Raw genomic sequence first — 25,421 nt, 5'->3', positions numbered from 1 at the left:
TAATGGTAACAAATGTTAATAATAAACTGCTTTAATAAAAAAAAAAAAAAAAAGGCAATCAATTTTATGTTTTGCATTTCTTTCTTCTAACTGTACAGAAATTGAACAGAACTGTGACTTGAAAACAGAGGTACGTACCGAGCCGTGGATTGTGTATACTGTTACACCCCAGATAGATAGATAGATAGATAGATAGATAGATAGATAGATAGATAGATAGATAGATAGATAGATAGATAGATAGATAGATAGATAGATAGATAGATAGATAGATAACAAGTTTAAGAATTGATCAGCAAGTGGTGGGAAAAAAAGGTAAAACTTACAATGGTCAATTATGAAATTGTGTAAAGCAAATTATTATAGCTATTAGACTGACTGTTTACATGACACTGATATGTTGATCGTGCACTTTCATCCTTTCTTTTTATTTATATTACATTTTGCTGGTGCACCTTTGTACAGTTACTTGTAAAGTTCCCACCTGCATAAAATTATGTATATAAAAACTATATAATTATGATGCAACGTTATCTCTTCAATGCACCTTAATGTACAGTTCTCAGATTCCCACCACTATTGTAAACAGTGTGTCATATTTATATATTTTTTTATTATTAAATTATTCATTTCCTTCTAAATTCTTGTTGCTGGTACTTTTGTTGTATGTCTGTGAACTGTCCTGTTGTAACATTAGTTTCCCTTAATAAATTAATACGTTCAAGTTTATAAAGTTAGATTCATAAAGTCTATCTATCTATCTATCTATCTATCTATCTATCTATCTATCTATCTATCTATCTATCTATCTATCTATCTATCTATCTATCTATCTATCTATCTATCTATCTATCTATCTATCCATCCATCCATCCATCCATCCATCCACAGTAATTGAATACATTTGTGTCAAACCTCAATAAATCAATCCCACGGTGTATCATTCTGCACTGAGGGGATTCTAGGGGGTTTATTTGACAGTGAAATTATCCCGAGTTATAAAGAATTTGAGAATAACCACTAGAGGGACATGTTTGTGAACAGCTTTTGAAAAAAAAAAAAAAAACGGAAATATTGTGCAATAGACTCTGTGTGTCTGACACACTATACTGTAACAAGCTCTGAAAAACCCGCGTCCCCTGTGCGCAACATTGCGATTCTTGACGCTGATTTATGATCAGGCGCTACCGTGTTCCGTGTGCGTGCGCGCCGTGTGTATGCGCGTGCGTGCGCGCGCGTGCACGCGAAATTATGGGCGTGTCCCACCCCAGCGCAGTCCTGATACGTCAAAAAAAAAGGAGAGCAGCTTGTGTAGTGAAGGGCTGGCTGCAAGCACGCTGTATGGTTGGCTGCGAGAGTGGGGAAAGGGAAAAAAAAAGCGAGTTGAAAAGAGGGGGATGGGGCGCTGAGTTGTTTTGTGTTGCATTCCTGCAGTGTGCTTGACCTTTGACCTCGTTGTTGTGCTCTCTTCTCCTCCTCGCATACCGAACCGAGGGGGTTTTCCCTGCAGTATGCCAGAAGGAGGTAGCTCGCACGCGCTGCGCCCTGGACGTGTTTACTAGCTTACTAGCATACAGGCTTACAAAAGGCTCGCGCTGTTTTCCTGCAGCTCGAATCTGCAGTTAGTTAGCTAGGAAGCAACGCCGGATTTTGATTTATTAAAATTATTATTTTTTATTATTATATAACTATATATATTGTTTTTCTTTACCGGTGGTGCGGCGTATTGCATTGAAGAAGGCCGAGCAGAGAAAGGGTTTTTTTCCCCCTCTCTTCTGTCCGTGCAAAAAAAATAGAAAGAAAGGAAGAGAAAAAGAAAAAGGGAGGAGGAGGTGTGGAGTGGTTTGGACACATCGCACGAGCTCGCTCGGGTCACTTTTGCACCGCGCACGAGCTGTCGCGCTCGCTCTCTCTCTCTCTCTCGGTTGTTTTCACGCGCGCACGGTTCCCTTGTGTCCAGCGCTCGCCGATTCTTCGGCACCCAGACCCGCCGCAGAACCACGGAGAAGAACGAGGAAATGAAGGACAAGCAGAAGAGGAAGAAGGAGCGCACGTGGGCCGAGGCTGCTCGCATGGTAAAATGCAAACGCTTGTGTTTTCTCGGTTTCTTTTTTTTCCTTCAATATACATATTTTCGTGCGTCACGAGCGCCCAGACAAAGCTCGGTGTGTTTCTTTGAAGGCGCTGCGGCTCCCTTGTTGAAGCTCGGAGCGCAGCTTTCCTCCAAATATCAGTCTTATTATCAGTGACCCCGTGCATGAAACCTGCTACAAAATTACACCCAGTATAACCCCGCACTTGCATGCACGCACAGGCGGGCTGATTGACCGATGCTTCGCTTGGATCTTAGCCGCGTTAGCACTGCTACCCGTTTGACCCTTTGTTTGCGTGTCTCGAATTAGCTAACGTTGTAGCTTGCTAGCATGACAGAAAGCACGGCACGGCACCGTCCCTCTCCCCTTTTCAATCACAATGCACGTCCTGTCCACGTCCAGCAAGACGTTTCTGACCTTTTGTTTCAAACCAGAGCTTGTTTTTCTTTTGTCAATTTCCACATAGTTTGACGCAACCCGTGCTTCCTGCTTCCTAGCCTCGGCTCAGATTTGATGAAGGAAATAAGCAAAAACACCCTACAGGGTATATTTATATCCCAAATTAAACAACCCTGTAGCTGTTTTTCAGGAATCAATTTGACCAAAAATAAATAAATCACTGGCAAGCAAGGATTGTATTGCTCTTATTTTTCTGCAACTGCTTTGCACTCAATCATTTATTTAATGTCTGTAGTTCTCTTGAACAATCAAACTAACTTAGACCTGGCTTTATTTTCTAAATCAAATTCATACTACATGTATGAAAATGACCCAGTACACATATGAGACTCCCATTGAGCTGCACACTTGCCAACAAATCTGACACATCCCCTGAAACATCCCGACCCTGCCTGTGTCCTTTAAAACCCTAATCCGAGTCTTCAAATTCTTTTCCTTGTAGACGAGGTCCAAACCAGACTTACTATACATGCAACAACTTGTATTGCTGTTGTAGATAAGACATCAGACCCAGAAGGAGAAGTGCTTCCTGTTTCAGATGCTCTCCACAAAGTATTGAGCAGCAGCCAAAAGAAATGCATGAGCTAAAGAACCTCATTTTATTTTTGCATCGGTCACACTGCTCAATGTGTCTGGTCAGTTCAACGTGGATAAACCTTCGATTTGTGTTTTGCTGGCGCAGGTCAGGTGGGATATAGTTTGTAAACAAAGCTTTCAATGAATATAGCTTCCATTACGTTTAGAGCGTCTAGCTTCTATCTCCATGTGCGTCTGGTGATTTTCATCGTCGTTAGATTGCAAATTCAGAACGCCCAGACCGTACTTCACGACAGTTCAGTCTACGGCGTGAAATGTAAAGCCACGTGATGTCAGCGTTATCTAGTGGCATTCGCTTTTGCGAGTCTAATGTTACTGTTTAGGGTGGGGTGCAGGGCTGGCACCACAGCTGCTTCCCTATTTGTTGTTCGCCGACCTCAATGGGAAACGTTCAAAAAACACAAACTTTGCACTCTCAACAAAGTGATGACGTGTTTCCTGATTTTTTGTATTATTATAATTTTTTTTTTTTTTGCCACATTGCTTTCTAGTTTGCCTGACAGTTGCTTGTATAGTAGTCCTGCTTGGTAGATGGTTTCTACAGCTAAACAGTTTGTTTCAGTAAGTATCGGGGGAGGTGAGGCGCCAAGATATGAAGTGTCATGACTGAAATATCAACCGATTTAAAGGTTAGGCAACATGCGTCCAAGTGCCTTTAGTAAATTGATATTATAACAACAAAGAGGATATCATGGCAGCACTGAAGGCTGTTACACCCAACCTAGGTCAAATGGTACTGAAGAAGTCGTCCTCACGAATGGTATCAACAGTAGGATGGTCATTTTATTTAGGTTTGTGTTTTTATATTTTTATATAAATATATTTTAATTATACGAATATATATAATTTTTTTTTTTGTAGTGTGAAGCCCATTAAGATGAATCCACAGATCATCTGTAACATTGAAATCACTGACCCAAGAAACAAGTTATGTTGATTGTCACGTGTTCTCGTCACGTGAGAGGCTCAGTTTAAGGAATGCAGTCAAGTGTCAGGGTCTGAGCAAATGTGGCAAAGGCCAAATTGTGTTTGGTAGACTACTGGGTCAGGGCATCTTCAAATCAGCAGGTCCTGTGGGGTGTTTGCATCGTGCAGTATTTAGTACATACCAAAAACAGGCCGAAGGAGGACAATTCACGAATCTGCGGCATGGTCCAGTGACCCATGTACAGTGATGAAAGAGCCTATAGAGTGCGTGTGCACATCAGAACAGGTCCAGGTACAAGGTGGCTTGAGCTGATCGATTACTTTTCCGGTTACATCGTGCGTACAGTCGGGTGCAGACTTCGGAAGCCGATTCAAGATTTTAAACAAAAAAGTGAATCAGGGCCGGCCCTCACAACAAACCTTAGTTGTTTACTTGTTTCTCTTGTCTTTGATATTTGACAAATGGTCAAAATTTGCGCATGTGTGTGTCAAGGCTGTCTTTGGAAACATTTGGATTTAGTTTACCACTCAGCTTACAGTTTCATTAGAAATGCCAGTAATTCTCAGTGTGTTCTCTGTGGCATGACTGATCACTCTTTCACTATGAGCTTTGGTTTTTTTTGGACTTATCTATAACGCAGGATGTGGTCAATTTCCCTTTATAGCTTACGCTAGTGTTGTGAATGAACAGCAGAAAGTATTTTTATTTCAAATCAGATTGTTATTTATAATGCAAAGGTTTCAGTATGATTGCTCCTGAATTTAAATTTGCTCCCAGTTCTAAGTGTTGTTTTTTCTGAATAATGTTCGTAAAAACTGCTTCGCTGGCTTCTTGGCCAAGGCTTGCAGTTAGGATTTTTTTTTCGTCCCAATGTTAATATCCTGGTAAAATAATTAGAGATGTTTATAATCTACTGTCGGTAAAGTGAGATTGTGTTTTTCTACCCAGAGTCACATTTTTAAATCTAAAATATTACTGTGTGTAATGTTTTAAAGTGTTACTCTCTAAGCTTTCTCAGAATGACTTTAATATATGTGCCTTTGTTAGAAAACCTAGAACGTTTTGCGTTTATTGCTTTATCAAAGCACATTTTGGCCTCATTAGCGCATATGTGGTGTGTGGAAGTGTTGTTAGCTGGTAAAATCTGGGTGGGGCTTTTTTTTTTTTTTTTTTTTTTAACCGTTGCTATAATGGAAAGGAACTGCATATTTGTGGGAACAAGCAACACTTCATACAGGCTGTGAGGTTCTCTCCAGATGGTTCAGTCTGTCTGGAGCTTGGATGGTTTGCTTTTTCTTTTTTTTAATTCATGTCCCACAGAGGACTGTTCATTATTCACAAATATCCCATATATGTTTGCCAATCAAATTCCCAATTTAATCATGCGTTTGCCTTTAATGAAAGACTTACACATTTGACAAAATTGCGTATGCCTTCTGTGTGAGCGGCATGAGGAAACTGTCGGTTTTTATTCGAAGCAACCGAAAAGGTTTTTCGAGCGACCAGTAAATTTGTTTTTTGTTCATGTCTTCTTAGACTTCTGTTATTACGTTTGCCATTATATTGGTGTGTTCTAGAAGATTTTCCTGAGTACATGTAAAGCATTTAGTAGAATCCCCTAATCCAGATCATTATAATCACCAGCCAAATCGTATATTTGTACTAGGGGACAAATTGCCACATTTTGGTTTGTTTATAGGTATTAGTTTTTTTCCAATACCCAGCCTTTTAGATCCGTTGCTTGTTTGACCTGTAAATGTAAGTGTCTCTGTGGGTGTATTCCTCTGCGTTGCACAGCAGTACTTTCAATTCCTCTTCCTGTCTTACTGTCTTGGTTTCAGATTTGTTAAAGCATCAGAGACGATTGTGTTGCATTTCCCTTTGTAACTAAAGCACAGAAGTTAGCTTCCATAACAGCTTGCTGTAGCCAGAGAGAAACCTTCTCAATAGCCTTTGACAGGTAACAGCAAATCAAGACCTGTCTTGCCAATAATTGCTTTTGTTCGACACATTGCAATTAGCTTCGTGACGAGGCAGTTTGCGTTTTCTCATTGTTGCTGTTATGTAAATTTCACCTGAAAAGATTTTAGCTTATGATTGCACTTTTACTGTCTTGTTGACCGATCGCTGGTAAAACTCCAGGGAACAGTGAAAAATATAGATAGTGACAAACGAAAGTGAGCAAGAGAACACGGGTAAAGTGTGACTGTAGGTTTCAGGGAGTATGGCTGGAATACATGCCGAATGGAAGATCGCTATTAGAGGAATAAGATGCCGCCAGTTGCCACTGCCAGACAGAAACCCAGTCTAGATTTAGAGCTGACATATGTGGTCAGGGTAAATATGTGTTCAGCCATGTAGGCTTGCATATGTCTTACTAGTGAGTTGTCATCCTCCACTTCCTGTCTTCCTTCAATAGGTTCTGGAGAACTTCTCGGATGCCCCAATGACACCTAAACAGATCCTTCATGTCATCCAGACGAAAGGACTCAAAGAAATGAGGTCTGTCCTTAATGCACATGTATATGGGAGTGATGTATTGATGGTTTATGCTGAATGTTTTTCAACTTGCATACTGAACAAGTTTCTCCCCCCCCCCCCCCCCCTATTTCCCTTCTCCAATCTTCACTTTTTGACGCCGTTCCTTGAAACAAAACAGAAGGTAAGTTGCGAAGCATATTGTGCTATGCTAGAGATGTGTTTTAGCATCCAGTTAACTTCATATAAATGTGTCTAATACATTTAGCGGCACAGCTCCACTGGCCTGCCTGGTTACCATGCTCCACTCCCAAGTGAGGGGCGATCGAGTGAAGAACAGCATCTTCTTCAAACTGCCGGGAAGGATGAGCCTTTTCACACTAAAGGTAGCAATGATCCTCACACCGATTCAGGCGTCATATGTCGTATTATCTCAGGAAATTTCCGGGTTTGGAAGTGTGCATATGTTCTAAAAATGCGTACTCTGATCCTGCTAGCGCTAACGTCTGCGTCTCTGTATTTCCAGAAAAATGCCCTCCAATGGACGAAGAACCCATCAGGTTCTGAGGCTTCAGACCCAACCGCCGCCACAGCCGCTTCATCCACAGCTACGTTCGGGGCAGCAGAGGGGGCAGAGCAGGAAAGCGGTGACTCGACGGAAACAACAGCTGCTAGTGGTGAGAATGATGGTGTGTAAAACTTGATTTGGTTTGTTGGTCTTGTGAGTGGGGATTTATATTTGGTGCTTAAATTGGGATTTCCTGATCTCACTGTAGAAACGCTGAGAAACAATGTGTTTGTGTGCAAGATCTGTATTATGTTAGTCAACATATTTAGTTCATTGGAATGTATCCATGGCTCAGATAAGAAAATGTGGAACATCAGCTATTAATACTGTGTTACTGGGGCTAGTAACCCAGTAACCAGTTCTGTACCAGATTGGCCCATTCCTAATCTGAAACTCAAAAAGCCATGACTTTACATGCATCACTACAGTGTGTGTGTGTGTATATGTATGTATGTATGTATGAATATGTATACACATATGTATGTGTGCGTGCGTGCATTTTTCTTGAATATCATGATCACAAACAGATGTTTGTCCATCATGTGCATTATAACATTCTGTAAATGTTCTGTAACTTCTCTCCTGTGTATGTGTCTTTAGAGATTTAACGCTTGAAAGCTAAAAATAAAAACAAATTAAGGACCGTAGCTACCTTCCGCTTGAAGTACACAGGATGAGAGAAAACCATGATTTCTTTTCTTTTCTCTTTTTTTTTTTTATTATTTATTTTTTTTCCTTCCTTGAGAATGTGTGTGTTGCCATGGATACTGCAGCAGCACATGACATCCCGCAGTGACCTAGTTGAGAGTGGTATAAAACGTGCATATGATTTTGTGTGCGTGATGGAGGGAGACAGATCTCTAATGGGAACAATTATAGCTAAATTATGGAAGTGTTTTACATATGGAGTCAGAAGGCAGGTTTCATATGCACTTGTGCAGGGGTGGGGGTGTCTTTTAAAAACATGACATTCCTGCCTGATTAACTACCATAGTTCTGTTACATGTGATGTTACATACAGATATGCTTGTTTGTGGTTTTGGTCTTATTTTTTCATATTGGCACTGAATGTTGCAATTGTAGATACATAGTGTATGTGTTTTTTGTATGATTATTGTAGATATGACACCAAACGTTGTCCGGGTGTTGACCAAATGCGCATAATAAGTTGGGGTCAATAAATGAATGTCTGCATCTGTGAATCTTAAAATGTGTGCTGGAGTTGTAGGTGTGTCCCTACCACCATATATGCACTTAGTGAGCAATTTTCTTATAATTACCTTGCGAAAAAAAAAAGATCACCCACTTAATTGATTTTGTAACGATGGAAAGATGCATTGTATCAATCTGGATTTTAAAACAGGACATGCACTATGACCATGATGAATTTTTTTCCCTTTTTTTCTAATATTAACAGCACATCTTAAGTGTTTCTTTAATTCTTGCTCCTCAGCAGTCTGCTGACACTAGCAGTTTTAAATTTATTAATAATGGGTACATTTTATCGGTTCATAGTTGATTACTGTTGTGGAACTTCCATGAAAAGTTCAGGTCTTTAACTTTTCCACATTCTGCACAAATACATGGTTGCTTTTGCTTACTGTTTCAGCTTCGGTAGATGAGACTTCCTCCAGTGCCTCCTGCTCCACAGAGCCACAGACGCGACTTAGTCGGTCATCACAGGTACATTATGTCAGCACTTTATTACGTATATATTTACTTCCTCTTTTTTTTTTTTTTTCTTTTCAGCCATGTAAAGACTTGCTTTGCATTTCATTCATTTTGGCTCTGCCTCTTTCCAGTCAGGGAGACAGAGGAAGAAATCTGTTATGATGCCACGGGTGGTTCTTACTCCACTGAAGGTCAACGGTGAACACGTCCCATCAGGTTACTGTCTTTTCCCTTTCGTCCTTTTCTTTGCTTTCTTCTTTCCTGCCAATCTCCACTCTCTCTGCAGTGGTTTGTAATCCCATTCACTCTGACTGTGGTCTGACAGTTTTTGTAATTTAACACACTGACAGACTTTAATCATTTATACTCCTGTCTTCTCAAGGCCAGTTCCCCCCACAATTCCATCCTGTCAGCAGCCTCTTCTGTGTTTGTCTGTTAACACTAAACTGGCATTTTCCCAGCAGGCACTGACTTATTATTTTTATTTTGTGTAGCTTGTTCTTAGTACCTCCCTCTGCTTGCAGTGTGTGAAACCAGTGCTTCTGGTTGTAAACCCTGCTCTATGACCTATGGATATCTGACCCCTCTGCTTTGCGTTTGCATTCTCACTTGAGATATCCATTTACCCTTCTTGCTCGGTATCTCCATGTTTGGGACATCTGTCCTTGTGGCTTTGTGTGTGTGCACTAGCCAGCACTTTTTTTTTTTTTTTCTTTTTTTTTCTTTCTTTTTTTTGCCTGCTGTTCCAGCCTCTCCAATGTCACTGGCTTTTCTGCCTGTGCTGCCCTTCCCACACTCACTGGTTCTCAAAGTCTCACCAGCCTCCCTCCTCCCCCACCTGTCCCCTCAGGAGCTGCGGGGAGGCGCAGGGAAGGGTCTAGGGGGGGTCCAGGCCCAGCACTTCGAACCCGCTCCGAGCTGGGCTGGAAACGCCCCCAGCACTTCAAGAACATTCGTGGCCTACATTCAGGTACAGAGGATGAGACCCTGTGGGACCTATTTGATCATTGCTGTTTACCCTAAACCCACTAAATACACCACTTAACCATCCCATCTTTTTGCACTGCACCATCTTCCAGACCTGTCTTAGAATAGAAACTGATAGGTTGTTAGAATAAAGCGGAAGACCAATAGCATAGGGTTTGCTGCACTGAACAGGGGCTTTTATTTGTTTTATAAGTTTTGGCCGTATTTTAAACTTGTGAATTGTTGACGGTGCCAGTTAACTTTTTATTTCGCATTGGTTTGGTGAATTGCGTCAGTGAATGGAGATTGTACCGCTTGACCTTTTTTTTATTAAATTTTTTTTTTTTATTATTATTTTGCTGCATGTCTGTTCATTTAAATTGATGTTGGCTGAGTTGTGAAGCGCATGTACTTTTTTTTTTTTTTTTTTCCTGTCATGCTGTCTAAGCGAAATGTTTCACTCTACATGTCAAAATGAACGATTTTTTAGTGAAAGAGGAATCTCACTTTTTATTTTATTTTTTTTGGACATGGAATCACAGTTCTCTCTATTCTTTGGCCAGTTTCTAAGTAATATACATGTAAGGAAGAGTTACTTACTATTCGAGTTAATCATGTTTAACATTTAACATCATGACATATTAGAGAAATTGAACAGTTTAAACAATAATTTAGTTTTTAAATCATGTAGTGCCTGTATCTGCCATAGTCATTTTCATTGCAGCAAACACTATGACATAGCTTAGCTTTATTAGAGCAAATTAACACTGACTAGTCAGAACTAAGATTTTAACAATGCTGTGGTGTAAGCATGCCTACCATACATCAGTAGAACACTAGCTTCATTTTCCTAGTGGATGTTATGAATGACACCTTGACTGCTTTTGAAATTACTAACCGAATGGTACATTTATATTGTTGAACTCTAAGCTACAAACATTTCAATATTATTAAGATTTAAAGTTACCATTGTGTCATCAGTTTATGAGAAAAGCAGATATATATTTTGTGTGTATATATATATATATATATATATATATATATATATATATATATATATATATATATATATATACACACACACAAAATCTCTGGTTAAATATTAGTTTTTGGTTTTTGTTTTTTTTTCTACCTGTAGAAAGTTGGCTGCCACATTTGGAAGAAAGATTGGTTTGATAAATGTACTCTTATGTGCATCATTGATTGCCTGAGACACTTATGCAGCCATGAATCACTTGACTCAGTCATTCATTTCATGTTTACTAATTGAGAATACAACCTTCAGAAGATAAACATTTTGTTTAGAACAAATTTGTTCTTTCTCAAAGCAGAGGGCTTTTGGATTATATATAAAAAATAAAAAAAAATCCCACCAAATCATGCTTTTGGTGTGTGATGCAGTAAATCATAGATAGATAGGAATAATGGCCTTTCTTCTCTAATTAATTGCAAATCCTGCAGATTCGACGCTGTGATTTCAAAAATTGTATTGAGAAACAAATTGAGGTCTCAACTAAAATTTAAAGCCCCATGTGCAGTACAACATTATTGCAACTGAAAACACTTTGTAAAGATTATCAGTGATCACTACTGACATATTTGCAGGACATGTAGTATAGGGTCCTGCATTTTGTTTTTTACTGTTCTTCAACAACAGTGTTGATTTCAAGTTTGAATTTACAGGACCCATGAAGAGGAATAGGGGTGGTGTGGAGGTGGACTTTGAGACCCCAGGCTCAATCCTGGTCAACACCAACATCCGCGCATTAATTAATACACGCACATTTGCAGCATTTCCTGCTCACTCTCAGCAACAGCTCCTTCAACTTCTTCCTGAAGTAGATAGACAGGTGCGTGGTTATGGCTGCTATTCTTCTCTCCTCACTGGCTGCGATCGGTCATATATTTGCCTTATTGAGCAGCCTTTGCATTGTGTTTTATATTACTGTTTAGGTCGGTCCTGATGGTCTTGCCCGACTTAGCAGTTCAGCACTGAATAACGAATTTTTTACTCATGCCTCTCAAAGCTGGAAAGAGAGGCTCGCTGAAGGTGAGGGTCACCTTGATATAGAAACACAGCACTATTTTCCTTTTTTTATATAGATATATATAGATATAGTCGGGCATTAACTATTTAGTGTAGCCATTAAATGCACACTTCTGCTGGTGTAGATTAATGTGGAATTAATTAATACAAAATCGCCTTTTTCTCTCGAAAGGCGAGTTCACACACGAGATGCAGGTTCGCTTTAGGCAAGAAATGGAAAAAGAAAAGAAAGTGGAGGCATGGAAGGAGAAATTTTTTGAAGAGTACCATGGCCAAAAGTAAGGTTCTTTGTCGAATTTGAAATGCCTATAATATTTACAAGTTATGATCAAACAGTTGATTGCACATTTTAAGAACTAACGCCACTCTTTTCTTATAGATCTGGCTTAACCCGTGAGGAGGCTTTAAAACTCACTGTGAGTGGTACAGGAGATGTTTCTGGAGCGGTTCTCGGGGCTGATACTGCTACAGCCACACCCAAGAGGAGAGGGGTTGGAAGAAGACGAAGGGAGGGTCGTATTAGGAGGCGATCACGTGCTGATCTCAGACGAAGGGCACGTCGCCCACTCTGCAAGACCACTCCTGCAGCAGTGGCTCAAGAACAGGCAGAGACCCCGGCAGCTTTGGAGGTTGTGGCCCCAACTGTGTCACCCGTCCCAGAAACCAGTACAGTGCAGGCAGAGGTTGTCCTTCAAGCAGAAGCAGAATCGGAATCAGAAGCTCCAGTGGACACTCTTTGTACAGAGGCAACTCCCTCCCCTGCCCCTGTCTCAACTCCTGCGCCTGCCTCTTCAAGCTCAACCTGTGATGAACCAGAAGGTTCCACCAGCCTGCTGCCAGAAGTTGTTGAGCCCACTGTTGCCTCCACTTCCTCACCTTCCTCATCTTCTTCCTCAACATCCTCATCATCCTCTCCATCTTCATCTCCCTCCTCTACCTCTGACCAGCAAGGAGCCTTTGCTGCTAGCTCTGATTCATCATCAACCTCCTCATCCTCAACTGCTGCTGTTGCCACTGACCCACTGGATGATGGTGCCTCGATCACCACTGGCACCGCCGGCACCGGTGCGAGCAGCCGAGAGAGCAGCCCCGCAGCAAGTCCCGCCACAGCCAGCCCTGCCATCCAGCTCAAGGAACAGAAAAGGAGGCCCGACGAGTCCCAGGCCTTCACTAGCTTTCCCGAGAAGAGAGCACGACTGGATGAGCATCAGTCCTTTCGTAACACAGTTGACTGTGTGCACTCAGAAAAGCCACAGCCTACAACAGAGGAACCCAAGGTCCCGCCAATCCGGGTATGAGCTCAATGTTTACAATTATTGTTTGGAAGATTTTCAAGGAAAAACTAATGGAAATTATTTTATGATTAATATTATATCCTTACACTGTGTATTCCTTTAATTAAATGCTTGCCTTTTTTTTTTTTTCTTTTTTTTTTTCCTTCTTCTTTTTCTTGTCCGCTTTTTTCCTAGATTCAGCTCTCCCGGATCAAACCTCCGTGGGTCAAAGGGCCGCCAACGTACCAAATCTGTCCCCGCATCGTGCCCCCCAACGAGGGGACGCGGCGCAGTGGGACGGGGGCGCGCACCCTGGCGGACATCAAGGCCCGGGCCCAGCAAGCCCGTGCACAGCGGGAAGCCGCTGCTGCTGTTGCAGCCACTGGGGACGGGGCAGGGCCTGGGGGGGGCGGCCCGGGGGGTGGTACTGGGATACCGGATTGCTCCAGCGGGAGGCGTTCGAGAGAGCACCCGGGTCCCGTTGAACCTGGAGGAGGAGGAGGAGGAGGAGGAGGAGGAGGAAGAGTTGATGTGGAGGACCAGGAATCGCCTGCAAGCTCTCATTCGTCTGGAGCACAACTACAGCTATCCAGTGTAGACACTCCAGAAAAAACCCAATCCTCAACCCCACAGACTATGCCATCTCCTTCCTCTGTATCCTCCAATCCTTCAGTGCTACCCTCAGAGTCCCCTAAAACCCTCACACCATCCCTGACTGAGACAGACAGTCCAGCCTCCCAGGACCAGGTGGATGATATCTGTGGAGGAGAGGAGGTGACTGTCAGCTCCAGTGATAAAGCCTCTGAGCAGACCTCAGACACTCCTGTGCCTACTCCCAGTGAGCCTGAGTCTGTAGGCAGTCAACAAGAGAGTCGGGCTGAAGAAGCAGATTCGAATGACAGCAGAACATTGACTCCCTGTACACCCATGTCCAGTGAAGCAGTTAATCTTGCTCCAACATCAATACCAGATTCACTCCCTAGGTTTGGTGCCCAAGGTGTGGATGTAATCAGAACCTTGGCAGCATCATCTCAGTCTTGGGAAGGTGAGCAGAATTTAGGTGAACATCGTTCTGGCACAACTGGGGTCATTCAACATGGGTCAGATGTAAAAATCCCCAAAGAGGCATTTGTTACTGCCCGAAATGGTTTTGTAGGCAGTGTGGAGGACCATGTAGTTAGGGACAGAGTACTACAGGAGCGCACAAGTGCAGAGATTGAAACTGCTGGTAATTATGTAAGTTCTCTCTCGTCTCTACCAAACAGTATGAGAGAGGAAGATAATGGAGTGCACAGTGACTCCACAGAGACCGCATCAGACTTTGAGAATGAAACCCAAGAGGATGATTCAGTGGACTGGCACAGAACAATAAACAATAATGGAGTGCAGGGTCAGAATGTAAATTCTCAGAATCAGCCTGTCATTCAGACACCAAATCATCTAACTTCTCCCCAGCTTCAGCAGCCGGTCATCCAGGCCCATGTTTCCAACCCCACACACAGTCAGACTGTCATTCAGGCTCGTTTCCCCAATGGAATGACAAACCAACCTGTGATTCAGACACAAAAACACCATTCAGTCCACACCTATGGCATAAACCATGTCCAGGAGCAAAATTTAAATTCCTTGACTCAGGTCCATGTGCAGCCATATATCATGCAGGTAGAGAAGGACCAAAGCAAGTCTCACAGTCTAAATGAGAGTAGCGGTGGAGGAAAACCATTTATCCCAACAGAAGATGAGGCAAATTCTTCATGCAGAGGGCCTACAGATGATTCTGGATTCAAAACCTCTACCAGTCTTTCTGTTAAGAGAATTCAAGGCACCACACGACCTGTATCACTGGTAGAGGCAAACAATCCTCTAGTTACCCAGCTTCTTCAGGGCAGTCTACCTTTAGAAAAGGTCTTACCCCAGTCACATTCTGCAAGTAAGCTGGAAATAAATAGACTCCCGGGGGCACCAGCGAACTTGTCATCCAATCGGCAATCCGGAGGATCTCCCAGAAACATGGCTCCCCGCTTCAGAGCCCCAACTGAAATGGGAGGAACTACAGAACATTCTGGTTCCGACTTTCAGCACAAAGCCCCTTCTACTCATCAGTCACCTGTGCCTGGATGGAATTATGGTCCCACTCCACCTGCCACTTCACAGACTAGAATGGCATGCTTACTTGATGAAGCTAGCTCCCGTGGCACAGTTGTCCAACATTTTGTTTCTCAGCAGTCGGTGAGCATTGTGCCCCCTGGTGCAGTCCCTGTCATCACCCCCCTCCCCTCCAATTCTTCCTCTTCTAGGCATTCAGTGGACCTGAACTCTCAAAGTGCTCAAGCTTTGGAGTCGGCTGTGATAAAAGAGCACCCTGTCCCTCAGCCTTCACGTGGTGACACTTCAGAAAAGCAAGCAGCTGGTCTTCAGCAACACTCAATTAAACTCTCCCGGCCAATCTGCAGGACCGCACCTGATGCTGCCTCCCCTCCACATGGTGACCTTTGTCCTTCTGAAGTTGTACCTACAGTAAAGATCAGCTGGCGTCCATCCAAATTGCAGTCCTATCAGCAACAGCTCCCTCATGGGGCTAGTGTAAAAAATGAAGTCTCCTCACGGCCTTCATGCAAGCAAGCTCTCACCAAAAATTCACAAGTTCTAATAGGAGGCAGTGGCTCTGTTGTTATAACCAAAAAAGAACCTCAGAGCTCCACAGACAGTTATACAGGAAGTGGGGGAGCAATGGAAGGACTCCTTAACATGGAAATGTCACTTGCAAGAATGACAAAAAAAGAGCAAGGTAAAAATCTTTATACACGCCATACAGACTCCTCGGTCTTACCCGTTTCCTCTGCCTCATCTTTTCCTTACCATCTGTATGGAAAGCTGCCCAAGTTGCATCAAAGTGGCGGTTCACTGAGTGGAGACTCTGGAGGAGGGTCAGCACCTGGCTTTAGCTACACGGCCAATGTCTCTTTAGTGGATGGAAGTGGCTTCTCTCGCAGCATAGCGGATAGTGTGCTGCAACTGCGGCCACGAGTCAGTGTTGGGAACACTGGAAGCCAGAGCACTGCCCTTAGCATCCAGGCATTTGCTGACAGTGCAGCAGAGGAGGTGGCACTTAAATGCTCCTGTCGCCTCAAGGCCATGATCATGTGCCAGGGGTGCGGTGCCTTCTGCCATGACGATTGCATCGGCCCTTCCAAACTCTGTGTTTCTTGCCTGGTCGTCAGATAGTGTGTTACTGGGTTTAAGTCAGTGCTGTTGCATTGATCTCCCAAGACTTTACCTGTACTCAGAAACCAGAGGACCTTTTGCTCTCAATCGAGGAAGGAATATATGGTAGAACTCGTGGTGTGGATACCTGGCCTGATTTTTGATGTTGGACAAAGCAAAACAATAGGGCTGGTAGATGCCCTGCAAGATCAAATTTAGTCTGTATTTTTGCTTCATATTTTTTCCTATTGCTGTTATGATGGTGTTATGATGTGTATTATTATTATTATTATGATTATTATAATTATTGTTGGTATTAAGTGAATTTACATGGCACGGTTGATTGTAGATTGTGCCTTTTCTTTCTTTCCCACAAAACATTTACCTCATCTACTTGACACCAATCATTGGTTCAGTGTGAAAATGGTGGTGTTCATGTTTGCATTTTTACTCTCACCTACCTCTCTGGAAAAAGAGAGAGTGAAGAGTTGTTTTTGCGCATCTTGTCTTGCAAAGAAATATTTTTTTATGTCATTAAACAAGCCAACTCTTTTGTTATTTCGTTATTTTGTAAGTGCTTCCTTTCCTTTTTTTATTTTCATATCCAAAGTGAAGTCCAGTCTGTACATGGCGGTTAAGCACAGTATTCTAATCTAATAAAGCTGACAATGAACAGATTGGCTCCTACATGTACTTAATTTTATTTTTATTTTGCATACTTGCACTGTAAATGTTTTGTGATGTGATCGATTATGTGGCTTAACATATGCATACATCTTATTTTCTCCCATCATAACTACCACTATTGGTCTAATATTTCTAACAGTATTATTCATAGCATAATTAATTCGGCTCGTAGTAAAATGACGTTTATACTCCAACATGAGTAAATTCAAATCTTGATATTACAAGGTCTTTTTTTACTCTTGACTTTTTGTAGTAGTTGTTTGAATATAATGTAGAATTTTTTTAAAACAGTAAAAAATGTTGAACATCAAATGTGTGACTGATGTAGCAAAAACATTTACTGTATGGTAGACATTTTACATTTCAATACGGTTGGAACTGTATACACATTATGACTAGAATGAACAGTTTTCATCTCAGGAATTCACCTTGACTTATTTCTGTCCCCTCACCCTCCTCCCTATATCAGAGTCCACATTCATAATGATGCACCATGATCTTAAACAGGGTGTTTTTAAAATAAATGTTGTGCACGAAACAAAATTTAAGGGCTCTTGGGAACAGGAGTATAGACAAAACTCAGAAGTACCTTTTATTTATGTCGTTGTAACGTCATGGAAGGTAATTACTTTTCAGACACAGGACAGTTTTTGTTTTGTCTGCACTGCTTTTTCCTCAAAAAGCCGAGCGCATAAAAAGAGATGCACAACAATGACGCACAGAGCCAAACGATGCCAGATTATTTTTCTGATTCAGTAGGCAATTACTCTGATTTCCATGCAATGCCAACACTAAAATAAAACGCTAAAACTTTCACTTGCAAAAATCAGAATCATAACGATTGACATTTGATGGCATAGCATGCATTGCAAAGTCCTGTTTTTTTTTTCTTTCTTGTATTTTCTGCTTTTTGTACTGTATTTTCAAAGACTTGCACAGAAATTTTAATTAGTATTGAGAGCCATCACACCTTGTATCAGGTCGATATAAGGACGGCTTATTACCAGCATAGTAGTTATACTGTTTATATTTGTTTTATTTGTTTGTAACAGGATGTTTTATATCTCTAGTCAAGAGTCACTTCAGTTTATTTTTTTCCTGTTGACCATGCTGATTATTTAGCCATTAAAAATTTTATTTGGACACAATAATTCCAACAAACCAGGAGTCAACTGTGAGGAGAAGCCGATGGACATTTTAGGGCTTATACATGGTCTGTGGATGAATAGAAATAAATCAACCCTGAAACTGAAATAAATTGATTGCCTACTTTTCTCTGTAATAAAGAAGGTATGTCTTGAGTGGCTCTGGAAGAGGCAGGCTGAGGATACTCTCCCTCAGGAAGTTAAGAGAAGCCTCTTTAATTCTTGCCTCCTTCCTCCTTCCATTCTCGCCTTCTCCAAGCTCATCATCCAGTTGTTCGCAAACGCCCCGGAAGTGTTCGTCGTCATCCGACTCTGACTGGTTGTTGTTGTCATCTATGGCGCTGGGAAATATTCGACTCATGAACATATAGTGGTTGTTCAGGATGGTGGAGTCGCATTGGTCGCGTCTCGGTCTTAGATGACGCCTGCCTCTAGGGTAACTTTCCCTAACTTTCTGGGGAAGAGGCCACAAACCAGACACACGTATCTTCAGGGTCCGCCGGATGGAAATGCGAGCCAAGTCCTGAAGGCTTCGCACTTCAAACATAGCAGCTGCATGAGACAAAAAAAAAAAAATACTACATCATTCATCCTTAGTCATTACTTGAATCTGGTAGTGGTTGCTGTGAGTCCAGAGCTAATCCCAGGAGCAGTGTGCAAAGCAAAAATCCACCAGGGATCAGACTCCAATCCATTGCAGGGCATCATGCACACATTTGCAAACCTTGGGGTTATATATTATTAATATAGGGGGGAAATGTACCAGTCCACCGTCTTGCATGTTTTTTGTGGGAAAATAGATAAAACTCCTGCAGATACGAACCAGAGCTTTAATCAAAAAGGGAATTCTGGGACTGTGAAAAGCAACATTACTCTCTGTGCCACTCTACCACCTATAAAACAATATACCTACTAAACAAGACCTAGCCAGACATCTGAAAGCAACCAACCTCACAATGTTTTTATCTTCAGATTAATGCGAAATAATAATGTAGCATACTTACGTAGTGTTACTGTTCTGGGTTTGCCGTTTTCTCTGTGTTTTGGAAGCACAAGAGGTGCGAAGGACACAGCAATGATCTTTTTTGTATCCCATGAGTTGAGCCCTGTTCGAGTAATTTTGGTAAGCTGAAAGAAGAAAAACTATTTAGAGCTTTATTAACAAGTAAAGGTTTTGAAATCGAGAAAATTGTGTACGCTTAATATTTACACTGAAATCTATTTTACAGTTAATTTTCATTTCATTAAAAAAAATAAACTTTCCCTGATAAGAAAATACTGTTGTGAATTCAGTTGAGTGGTCAAACCAAAGCAGCCTTAATGGTTTAATGTCTGATTTATTTTTTAGGAGTGTGGCACAAAAAATATGGATCCAGTAAGGCAGTGTTCTCATGTCGCTACATTCAGATATAAAGTTTTTTTCGTAAAGGGCTTTTTGGATGTACAGTAATCCCCCATTTTACCGCGGTTCAAATCTCGTGCCACCGGTTTATCACAGAATTGCATTTGCCACGTAAATCATTTGTTTAGCTGATTTTCCCGGTCTCTCACGGATAATATGACAGACCAAAAAACTTATAGAGAATTGTTTTTATGGAGTTTTATGTTGAAATAATGAAATTGATGATTATATACAGTGGGTAAGGAAAGTATTCAGACCCCCTTAAATTTTTCACTCTTTGTTATATTGCAGCCATTTGCTAAAATCATTTAAGTTCATTCTTCTTCCTCATGAATGTACACACAGCTCCCCATACTGACAGAAAAACACAGAATTGTTGACATTGTTGCAGATTTATTAAAAAAGAAAAACTGAAATATCACATGGTCCTAAGTATTCAGACCCTTTGCTGTGACACTCATATATTTAACTCAGGTGCTTTCCATTTCTTCTGATCATCCTTAAGATGGTTCTACACCTTCATTTGAGTCCAGCTGTGTTTGATTATACTGATTGGACTTGATTAGGAAAGCCACACACCTGTCTATATAAGACCTTCCAGATCACAATGCATGTCAGAGCAAATGAGAATCATGAGGTCAAAGGAACTGCCTGAAGAGCTCAGAGACAGAATTGTGGCAAGGCACAGATCTGGCCAAGGTTACAAAAAGATTTCTGCTGCACTTAAGGTTCCTAAGAGCACAGTGGCCTCCATAATCCTCAAATGGAAGACGTTTGGGACGACCAGAACCCTTCCTAGAGCTGGCCGTCCGGCCAAACTGAGCTATCGGGGGAGAAGAGCCTTGGTGAGAGAGGTAAAGAAGAACCCAAAGATCACTGTGGCTGAGCTCCAGAGATGCAGTCAGGAGATGGGAGAAAGTTGTAGAAAGTCAACCATCACTGCAGCCCTCCACCAGTCGGGGCTTTATGGCAGAGTGGCCCGACGGAAGCCTCTCCTCAGTGTAAGACACATGAAAGCCCGCATGGAGTTTGCTAAAAAACACCTGAAGGACTCCAAGATGGTGAGAAATAAGATTCTCTGGTCTGATGAGACCAAAATAGAACTTCTTGGCCTTAATTCTAAGCGGTATGTGTGGAGAAAACCAGGCACTGCTCATCACCTGTCCAATACAGTCCCAACAGTGAAGCATGGTGGTGGCAGCATCATGCTGTGGGGGTGTTTTTCAGCTGCAGGGACAGGACGACTGGTTGCAATCGAGGGAAAGATGAATGCGGCCAAGTACAGGGATATTCTGGATGCAAACCTTCTCCAGAGTGCTCTGGACCTCAGACTGGGCCGAAGGTTTACCTTCCAACAAGACAATGACCCTAAGCACACAGCTAAAATAACGAAGGAGTGGCTTCACAACAACTCCGTGACTGTTCTTGAATGGCCCAGCCAGAGCCCTGACTTAAACCCAATTGAGCATCTCTGGAGAGACCTAAAAATGGCTGTCCACCAACGTTTACCATCCAACCTGACAGAACTGGAGAGGACCTGCAAGGAGGAATGGCAGAGGATCCTCAAATCCAGGGGTGAAAGACTTGTTGCATCTTTCCCAAAAAAGACTCCTGGCTGTATTAGATCAAAAGGGGGCTTCTACTAAATACTGAGCAAAGGGTCTGAATACTTAGGACCATGTGATATCAGTTTTTCTTTTTTAATAAATCTGCAACAATGTCAACAATTCTGTGTTTTTCTGTCAGTATGGGGTGCTATGTGTACATTCATGAGGAAGAAGAATGAACCTAAATGATTTTAGCAAATGGCTGCAATATAACAAAGAGTGAAAAATTTAAGGGGGTCTGAATACTTTCCGTACCCACTGTATGTATATATGTATATATGTATATATATCTGTATCTACAAAAAAGGTCAAGTATATCTACAGGCAATTTCACTCAAAGGAACGAAACGAAGAAGTACAGTTCAGGTTCTTATAACAGTGTACTTTTCCTAATAAATGGTTGTAGAATCTGTGTCTGACTACATGATAAATTTGCTCACCTTTTCTTCCAAGGGGAGCACCAAAATACCCCCAACTTTTAGCAGGTTCTTCATGAAGTCCTCATGGTCCTTCTGAACCCCTGCTCCACAGTACACTCTATCATACTGTTGGCTTTCTGGGGCAATCTCCAGACAGTTCCCAACTACAAACGATGGCTCACAAAACTCAAACCTGACGCACAACATATGACATAGTCGGAAAGAATAAAACTACAACCGATGCACTGTTTGAACTTTGTAAAACTATAGAAACACTAGCAAGTACATGTATGCTGACCTGTCAAAGCTGTCACTTGTCTTGATAAAGCAGTCCAGCTTTTTATATGCATACTCAATGACATCAGCATGTAGTTCAATGCCATGATTCACCCCAAAATATCCTAGACAGTTTAATCTTTAGTTAATAAATATGAAGAAAATCCTGAACAATATAATTCAGCTTTACAGATCATGCAAACACCCCTGGTGTTATGGCTTTCAAGAAACTATAATATTGTTGTAAATATGGCATTATTTTAAATGCGTGGCACAAGAACTACAGTACAGTGCCTCCGTGCAGAAGTAACTGAAAAAATGTCTGTCATGAGGATTGATTTACCGGTCACTACAAATACTACCTTACAAACTTTAATAGGAGAGTGTGTGCACTATGCTCTTTTTCACACTAGACATGAAGTTATGACTATTGATAAAATGTAACATATTTTAATTTATAATCCTTGGACCTACCCAGAATGAGGCCCACCATGGTACTGAGGTAGCCTGTTCCACTTCCCATGTTGAGAAAGGACAGGCCAGGCTGTAGGTCTAGAGCTTCCATCACCTCTGAGTAGATGCATGGTGCAGACAGGTGGATGTTGCCATGTCTCCAGGCCAAGTCCTTATAAGCACTGTCACGGAACTCATCTAGGTAGTAGTCGGCTCGGTCGATGGCCCTGAAAGCACATTCGACCGGCTCTGAACGAATGTACTGAGCCTCCTTCAAGTTGTCAATCAACTCATCATTGTCCTCTCCTGCACTTACTGCACCTCCCATTGCTGCTGAGGAAGAACACAGTGTTAGGAACCAAAGGACAAACAATCTTAGAAGGTTCCATTTTGCTAACTTCAGGTTATTCAGTTTGTCTCTCTAAATGAGTCATTATACCAAGGGAAGTCTAATCTTATTTACAAAATACAGTTGAGGCTGCAGGTTTTCATTCCAATTAAGTAGAAGCCATACTTGTTTTCACCTGTTTAATCAGTTGAGCTATTAAATGTGGCTTCTGCTTGGTTGGAAACCTGTACCCACACCAGCCTTTCCTGAATATTTGGACCTTGATTAGGAACAAATTCCTAATTTCCTGAAGTTAGAAGTATTAACCAACCAAAAACATTTTTTTGGATGAACCGTGAAGGTACTGGTGTGGACCCTACTTCCAAATAGAACCCCCATTTAATTGCCAAAATTGCTGGATTTCCAGAACCCCTTTCTATACGAATGTAGGGGGTGCATAATATACACTGCATTTAGTGAATACATAAATAAAAATACATAAATATAACAAAGTGGGTAGGGCACCGTTTTGATATAGTGAAAGTGTAATATACAGTAAAGACAATATGCCACCTATTTTTCATGACCATCATTTCAATCAGGATGCACAAAAGACTCATATCCAGTGTTTGAATTGAGGGGTGGCTGGGGGATCTGAGACCCCCCATAAGGCATTTGGGAACCCCTAATGACAAGTAAAAAATAGATTTAGGTCATCCCCAAGATTATTTTAGTAAAAGCAGCTATGAAATGGAGAGCAATAAACCACCACCTGGGAAGAGAAAACTTACAGACTTTTTTGAGGGGTAATTTTTACTTTCTGTCTTTCTACTATATTTATTTACTCCATGTCAGAGGTTTTGTATTCAACATAAATTACTAATTTTTCATTATGAATAGGCCATTCATTATGCGTGGGTGCACGGGCGAAAGCATCCCTCATTTGAAGTTAGTAGCCCATATTTGTGGAATAAATTTGGCAAAAATCCAGTACATATTTGAGTTTGCACTCAAAAGATGGCCATCAGCTGTCAACGGCAACCAAGACAGGAAGGCAAGCAAACAAAACCAGACAGACCACTATGGTCTTTTCTAGGTGTAAAAATGTTACGCATTAACATGTATTCTTTCCCTGTCATCGCCTGATACTTTACCATCCTTTTGATTTTTTAACAACAAAAAAATTCCTTAAACACTTTCACAATGTTTTGTGTTACACTGTAAATAGCTGAATTTGACAAAAAAGACCCCCCCCCCCACACCCCAACAACTGGGGACACCCCATAAGACTTGACTCAATTCGAGCGCTGCTCATTTCGCCAGAATCCCTGACTCCGATGCTTACTGTCTGTGTGGGATCTTGTCTGGAAAGAGGACCCTTGTTCATTTCCTTTGTGCTCTGTAATTCCACAGTTGTTGGGGCCTCGAACAAGTCTGAACCGCCCATAGGTGTGCATGCATGTGCACATTGTACGCCATATAATGCAACCAACCAGGGCATCCTCTCCTGCTTTATGCTCTCAGGATAAACTCTCGATCCACTTTGAACATGACCAGTATAAAGCAGATATAAAAATGGTGGGTGAATGAAGGCATGAAATAATAATTTCAAACAACTTCCAAGAAGAAAGATGCAGTTTCTCAGATCTTGCACATGGTGTCGCTAAGAAGTAAATTCCAAAGTTCCCGGGAGACTCATCCTTAAAAAAGGGAATGTGAATATTCCCATCAATCCATCCTTAAAAGAATGCACCAGATGCACCATTAAAGCTCACACTATACTGGTGTGCGTTCAAAGGCTACGCACAAACCAGTACACTGCTTTACTAAGTACTGTATTAACCAAGAAGACCATCTGCGACTGTGGTAACTGTGTATTTGGATTGAGAGTGTTTAGTACATAGTGTTTCAGATGTTGCAGAATTAAAGTGAGCCAATAAGTGGCATTAAAAGAGACATAAAGCTCTTATAATAAGTAAACTGTTTAAAATGTCTATGTGGATAAGGTATAAAATACATACTTGTGCAGTATAAACGTTTCAGCACTGAGCATAGGATACAACATGGTTCCCATCTGGTTAATAAATACACAAAAAAAAAGGATGGTGATTTTTTCGCAGCTCACCTCCAGCTGTGTCGCTTTGGATGAAATGAAGGCTGGATTGCAGGTAAAAAAAAAAAAAAAGGCCAGTCTGGAGAGCAGCAGCAGCACAGAAATCGATGTAATGGTTCACGCTTCTGTTTTTAGTCGCGTTTGTTCGAGCTGTGCATGCTTTATAATCCTGCTGCTGCCTTCATCCACCAGCGTTCAGCACAAAGCGGCCACAGTTCTGGATGTAAACACTGAGCAGCTGACTTTGTGACGTCAAACAAGCGCGCGCGCGCACACACATACACGTGCGCGCGCGCGCGTAAACCCATCCAGGTATAATATTATTGGGACGCCTGACTTTTCCAAGAATTATTATCTTATAGGAACCATTCCAACTGTTACCACCAAGTTAGAAACACTCTATTGTATATTATGTTTCTGGATGAAGTAGCATGAAATTTTCCATTCACTTGAGCCAGGAGACCCAAACCCTGTTCCAGCAGGACAATGGCGTTGTGCATGGTTTACTTTGTAATTGTAATTAATTTGTTATTTGTCTTGAGAGCAGGTATTGATGTAGAATGAGGAGGCCTGGGGTTCAGTCAGCACTTGAATTCAACCCAAAGGTATTTAATTGGGTTGAGATCTCCTGCTAGATCTCCAGCTCTACTTCCCAGAGGAGCTTATTATCACATAATACAGAATTAATGGGATGTTCCGAAAGCAC

The 25,421-nt window shown here is 41.6% G+C and overlaps 2 protein-coding genes across 7 annotated transcripts; one reads left to right on the top strand and one right to left on the bottom strand.

Moving 5' to 3' along the window:
* Nucleotides 1–1,290: 1,290 nt before the first annotated feature.
* Nucleotides 1,291–16,962, top strand: asxl1 (ASXL transcriptional regulator 1). Of its 5 annotated transcripts, XM_083521665.1 has the most exons (12): nucleotides 1,291–2,075; nucleotides 6,497–6,579; nucleotides 6,824–6,941; nucleotides 7,082–7,244; nucleotides 8,733–8,806; nucleotides 8,926–9,010; nucleotides 9,645–9,764; nucleotides 11,444–11,610; nucleotides 11,714–11,810; nucleotides 11,980–12,085; nucleotides 12,187–13,099; nucleotides 13,277–16,962. In XM_083521665.1, exons 1-12 carry the CDS (start codon nucleotides 2,019–2,021, stop codon nucleotides 16,304–16,306), a joined length of 5,013 nt encoding a protein of 1,670 aa, XP_083377791.1. In that variant the 5' UTR covers nucleotides 1,291–2,018; the 3' UTR covers nucleotides 16,307–16,962. The 5 variants fall into 5 exon arrangements, with proteins under 5 accessions (XP_083377791.1, XP_083377792.1, XP_083377789.1 ...); XM_083521666.1 differs by lacking the exon at nucleotides 9,645–9,764; XM_083521663.1 differs by lacking the exons at nucleotides 1,291–2,075; nucleotides 6,497–6,579 and having other exon boundaries at nucleotides 6,742–6,941; nucleotides 7,082–7,232.
* Nucleotides 16,963–25,021, bottom strand: pcmtd2a (protein-L-isoaspartate (D-aspartate) O-methyltransferase domain containing 2a). 2 transcript variants are annotated; one of them, XM_083521668.1, is made up of 6 exons: nucleotides 24,728–25,021; nucleotides 22,296–22,604; nucleotides 21,844–21,946; nucleotides 21,567–21,738; nucleotides 19,122–19,245; nucleotides 16,963–18,669 (listed from the first exon to the last, which is right to left on the bottom strand). In XM_083521668.1, exons 2-6 carry the CDS (start codon nucleotides 22,600–22,602, stop codon nucleotides 18,239–18,241), a joined length of 1,137 nt encoding a protein of 378 aa, XP_083377794.1. In that variant the 5' UTR covers nucleotides 22,603–22,604; nucleotides 24,728–25,021; the 3' UTR covers nucleotides 16,963–18,238. The 2 variants fall into 2 exon arrangements, with proteins under 2 accessions (XP_083377794.1, XP_083377795.1); XM_083521669.1 differs by having other exon boundaries at nucleotides 18,087–18,669; nucleotides 22,296–22,607; nucleotides 24,728–24,983.
* Between the last annotated feature and the right edge of the window lie 400 nt (nucleotides 25,022–25,421).

This window comes from Silurus aristotelis, assembly GCF_946808225.1.
Source record: "Silurus aristotelis genome assembly, chromosome: 19".
In the NCBI taxonomy this organism is placed as follows: Eukaryota; Metazoa; Chordata; class Actinopteri; order Siluriformes; family Siluridae; genus Silurus; species Silurus aristotelis.
Note: the sequence above shows the minus strand (reverse complement) of the source record. Positions and strands in the feature narration are given on the sequence as shown.